At 40.5% G+C, this 5,376-nt stretch overlaps 1 protein-coding gene across 1 annotated transcript; it reads right to left on the reverse strand.

The window, feature by feature from the left end:
• Positions 1–709: 709 nt before the first annotated feature.
• On the reverse strand, positions 710–4,155 carry LOC129305137 (hypothetical protein At1g04090-like). The gene is made up of 2 exons (XM_054945085.1): positions 3,614–4,155; positions 710–2,670 (listed from the first exon to the last, which is right to left on the reverse strand). The coding sequence occupies exons 1-2, from the start codon at positions 3,714–3,716 to the stop codon at positions 1,073–1,075; spliced, it is 1,701 nt and encodes a 566-aa protein (XP_054801060.1). The 5' UTR covers positions 3,717–4,155; the 3' UTR covers positions 710–1,072.
• Positions 4,156–5,376: the final 1,221 nt, after the last annotated feature.

Consider the following 5,376-nt stretch of genomic DNA (forward strand, 5'->3'; position numbering starts at 1 on the left):
GAGAGGTGGCTTGTGAACCAGCCAGCTCCAGTTAGATAAATGGCTTAGGCAGCCAAAACGAATTACGGCAAGTCTGCGACCCTGGCTCTTTCTCCTCCTCCTCCTTCCTCTTCAAGCATCCTGCCTGGGTGAGGGTGACCACTCTGACAGGGTTTATGTATGTAACTCTAATTTGGAATTTGATGCCAAATTCTTGCCACTTGCGATAAATTGTCAATGATATGAGGTGCAGATTAAATATATACAGCATATTCTACTGGAGGCCATCAACGTACTTCAAGGAAACGTTCCTTATCCAAAACCTGATATATGGCTGTTGCCTTTCTCGCTCGGGGAAAAAGAAAGAGAAAAGTATATAAATGCAGGTCCGGTGTCGTTACCTGAACTCCTCAAAATACTACCTGACCTGAGCCAGGTTTACAGGCTTTCCATGATTGTTTTCCTCGTCTTCTCAGATAGAAAATGTTGGGGGGGGAAAAGTACTCGTTCTCGGTGGGTTAACAAAAACTTCCGCAGACCACAGTCATTGATAACCAGTTTATTCTACTGTTCGTATCATGCTCATAATCTAATATCTTTTACAATTCGAGATTCGGCAACAATCCTGCAAATGAAGATTCGTTTCCTCGGTGATTTTTGTATTAATCTTTGAGCGATAGTTTATATAATTCTTCTTACGTGATATACGCTCCTTTTGTCAGGCTGCCAGTAACTCGTCAAGTAGTTGTCCTCTTTTTTTATTTTTTATAATTTTTTATTCACATATCAACCTAGGAAGACATAAATGCTTCATTCACAAAATAAACGAAGATTCCAAGCAATGACGATAACGATGGCAGGGAAATCAAGTGATCACAGATTCACGGTCCTTGCTCGGCCAGAATCCAGAATCCACACTCGAGGATTGGAGAACACAAACCCTGACACACTCGCAACACCAGCACGGTACACAGATACAGATCACAGGACCTCATAAAGGCAGCGCCAAGCATAGTCATGTGGCAAAGACAAACCTGGAAAACAGCACAACAGTAACACAGACAAGAAGATGGTCATGCGAGGCAGCAGAGCACTAGCATATTTCATCTCCTTTCCAGTTCTTCTTCTCCTTCGGACCAGTTGGCCCCTCCTCCCCATAAAGCTCTGTAGGAAATAATTCCAGTATGTTCTCCAAAGAGAATCTAACAAACAACGGGAGCATATTAATTAGCTTCTCTATTTCAGATTGGGAATCATATACTATTGTAGGGCCCCACTCTCTCATGTACTGCAACCAATTCGGCTCTGCAACGGCTCCATCACCCAGATACTCTGCAGCAACAATCTCGTATTTGATGCTTGAATCCACAAAATGTTTGCTTCTGCTTGCATCATTGCGAATTCCTATTCCAAGTTTGGATGAGCCTTGAAGGTAAGTCCCAGGATGGGGGTAGCTAGCATGCCCACTTTTTGAGGAATACACAATGGCTTTGTTCCCCTCAATATACTCCAGGTTGAATGAATCTACCCATTCCCCTCCACTATGTTGAGAGAAGAACATTGACCATAACTCTCCAGTGAAGTTGCTCACTCGGAGGGTGAAATGTTCCCAATCACCCACGTGTTCTCCTATCTTACTCATAGCAATATTCATCGGTCCCACTTTAATGGTGGCAGGACCATTGAAGGGACAAAAAACCCACATCACGATGTCAGCAAAAGTCCCTCCTAATGCTGGTTTTACGTGAACATAGAGTTTTGCTGTCTCTATGTTCCCCTTCTTCAGATTTTGTCCAGCATCCTCATCACTTGGCAAATCTATCCAAAAAGCTCCATCATTTGTTCCTCCACAAGGTAAGTTTGATCCCTGATAATCTATAGCCTTACCCTTCTCACCGCCTTTCAAATACAGGAGTGCTCCATTTTTAAAAAACCATTCCACTGATGATGGCATGTATATCTCATCAGGGTGGAAGTAAACTGTGGGTCCATAATGCTGGATAAGTGCGCGAAGCTGGTTTAGATTTGGCATTGCATGTAAAGTGGAATCAAGATTTTTCAAGCATGCGATATCTACCACTTGTTCAGAACCAAAGAAAGTACTACAGAAGAATGTCCCAACAGAGACACCTCTACCCAGCATACCCCTCTCGCAGGGTCTTGTGTCCCAAACCTGAAATAGTTTTTTCACAAATTTTGAGTATACTGTTAGTAACAAATCATAAGTCTCACAAGTTTCTGTGAGATCTGCTCGCACACATCGAACTTCTTCAACTTGAGGTTCATCTGGTTTGCTAGTGACTACTACACCCATGGCTTTATAACCAACAGGAGGGTTTGGCAACCAAAAGTAACCACATCCATCATGCGGTGAATCAGTGCTCCATATTAGTGAATAGTCAAGAGGCCTTTTAAGAGCTGGATTATCTAACAAGGAAGGGGCATAATTAGCTTCAGTTTCGGGGGAAGCAGCTTCACGGGCCACAAGAACATATCCTCTCAATGGCTGATCGTTGGACTGGCAGTAGTGACCAAGGCAGGAAAAGCCATCTGGAATCTCCACTGGTCTATAAAATGTGAAACCCTGAGGCGCCCCTCGCAGATGAGTGCAGCTCCAAACTCTCTCAAACTTGGTTATTTTTAAGACTTCTATTTCCCCAAGGCATATTCTACCACTAGCAAAACCACCACCTGACCAGATCATTCAGAAAAGTTTTAATCAATTACATAGTCAATCAACTAGTAATTGATAAAATGGGCTCATAAAGCCAAATGGGAGCAAACAGAACCAGAGATGTATTGATTGCAAGAAATAGGTTTTCATGATAAGGCAAAAGCCACGCCCCATACTTATCTATACCAAGCAAAGGTAGAAACTAAAGTTTGCACGCTTTGATAAAGAATGAGGTCGATCGCCAATTCTACCCAACATCCAATTAATTTGGTGCTGGATTAAAGAATTAGTTTTTCTAAAACAACAATCACACGGCATTCATCAAGGGCATCTCGAAGCACGAGACAAAATATGTCCCAGTTGTAAGTTGTAACTCACAAGAGACATTCATCATTTGAAATCAAGATAAGAAATTTTACTTGATTGTGAGAAATGATTATGACAAAGCGTTTTATTTTCTGCAACAAACACGAGCTCTCTTTACCATACTTTAAGGCAAAGCAATAGGTAACGATGGCGAAGGAGACAAGCCAACCACGGAACTATTCAAAGCAGTAATCAATATAGAATCCCCATGGGACTCAGTCCATCTAAGAAATTCGCATGAGAACTCGATAATAAATACCGGATGAGACGGGAGAGCTTTGGCTCCTATTTTGAAAATTGCTATCCAGGAATTAAAATGGTGATCGCTAAATTAGTAGGAAAGAAGAAACACAATGCTCAAAAACTAGGCGAACGTAATTCCCAACCCCAAAGACGATCCCAAAAAATAAAAAAAAATAAAAGACTTATATTAATCCTAAAACAAATCAGGTAATTATCCAATCCCAAAAACACATCCTTGTATTGTATTAGTATATAAGCCATGTAGTCGAGCAATCCTGGCAAAATTAAGGGACAACCATGAACTAATAAATAGAAAGAATCCATAATCATCCCATAATGCTTTAAAAATACCCGGTGGCCATTGAGGAAGAGGTGAAGGCAGAGAGAACAGCTCTGGCTCGGACGAACAGAGTTCAGGGAAGCGGCTCCAGCAAAAGCACTTGCACCCAAACATCTCCACTAGCCACGAAACAATCTCAGCAAAACATTTCTATAAATTTTGTACACGATTATACTCTTTGCAGAAGTAGCAGAGCAATGATCATACGGGACCCAGCTCTTTCACCCACCGACAGGAGAAGGGGGGAATTGAAGAAGGAAAGCGAGTCTCTTCTCCCTCAAAGACACATCAGATGGACCAGGAAGTATAAAAGAACGGCTTTCCTTCACAGAATTTGAAGGAGAAAGAGACGTAGAGCAGACCGCTTTCGGAAAGAAAGAGTCAACTTCTCTCTCCCCCCGCCCCGCATGAAGCTTAGAGAGAGTGTGGAATAATCCAAGAGGAAAGATTATGCTTTGAATTTGGTCAGTCTTATAGTTATAAACATCTAATGCAGATTGAGGTCTCTTCCCTTCGAAGGTGCTCAATTGCTTTGCTTCACCGGTTGGTTCGGCCTTTTGGTCCTTTATTTTTTCCCCCTTCTCTTTTCCTCCCTTTTTCTTCCTCACTGTTTGCTTTATTAGGTTTTGTTTTTTTTTTTTGGTGAACTTTAGTTTAGTTTAATTTAATTTAATGAGTAAATTACGAAATCAACTTGCCGTACTCTTCTCCTAGTTAAATAGAAATTTAGGTCTTCCCACGAAAACATTGATTTTGATTCTTCTAACAATAATGAACAATTTTTTTTCCATCAAACTATTAGTTTAATTTTATAAAAAAAATTGCTAATAATTGCAGCCTAGATGTAATGTTTCGTATTAAAATGAGGGCTGCGAGACGCACTGGTGAATAGTTTAGTTGATCGTCCATGCATGCGGAGAAATCATATATTTCAAGCATAAATCATTAACATTTCCCTGTATAAAATTCATGCTAGTTATTGATAGCATGCTAATTAAAAAAAAAAAAGATATTTCAAGCATAAATCATTAACATTTCCCTATATAAAATTCATGCTAGTTATTGATAGCATACTAATTAAAAAAAAAAAAAGGACATGAAAAGTATGATTCACTGTCAAAACACAAAACCTGGCAAGACCCACGCTTATTTATTATTTATTAATTATTATAATCCACAACAATATGCAAATAGGTAGCAGCGTACGGGCGGCCCAACTACCCCGGAGTCAGCCAGCCATTAGTGTTGAATTGAATTGAATATCAGCCACGCGGCTCTTACGCAACAATATATGAATAGTGGTAAGGAAATGCAGAACTTGCACGCGATCTAGGCGCACTTGATTAACTTCACTGTGTTGTAGTGTAAGTAACAGTGCAAGATAGGTCCCTCTTGCTCATAGCTCTTCCCCTTGTCCGGTAAACGAGTCTCCAAGAAAGGAACGAAATTAAAAGGACTCCGTTTTTTTATTGGACGATACAATTAACTGACATTGCGCTCTTTTTTTGTCTAATCAAAATTTGTTTCTTGGCCTATTTCCTTGGGTTCCATTGGATTTCAGAGCTCCTCCTTTAGCCACGGCCCGGTGGCCCAACAACAACTGCACTCTAGGCTTTAATTGTTTTTGTTTTTGGTACATCATTCTAGGCTGATTGTTTTAAGTTTTGAGCCGTTCACCCTGCTACTGGGCCCAAAATAACAAACATAAACAACACAAAACCCTGTCCTTTGCGATCTTTCTTCCTTTCCAGTCAATTTTTCCCTGTTCAACTTT

This window comes from Prosopis cineraria, unplaced genomic scaffold (assembly GCF_029017545.1).
Source record: "Prosopis cineraria cultivar Desert tree isolate PC_DT_omini unplaced genomic scaffold, ASM2901754v1 PC3, whole genome shotgun sequence".
Taxonomy (NCBI): Eukaryota; Viridiplantae; Streptophyta; class Magnoliopsida; order Fabales; family Fabaceae; genus Prosopis; species Prosopis cineraria.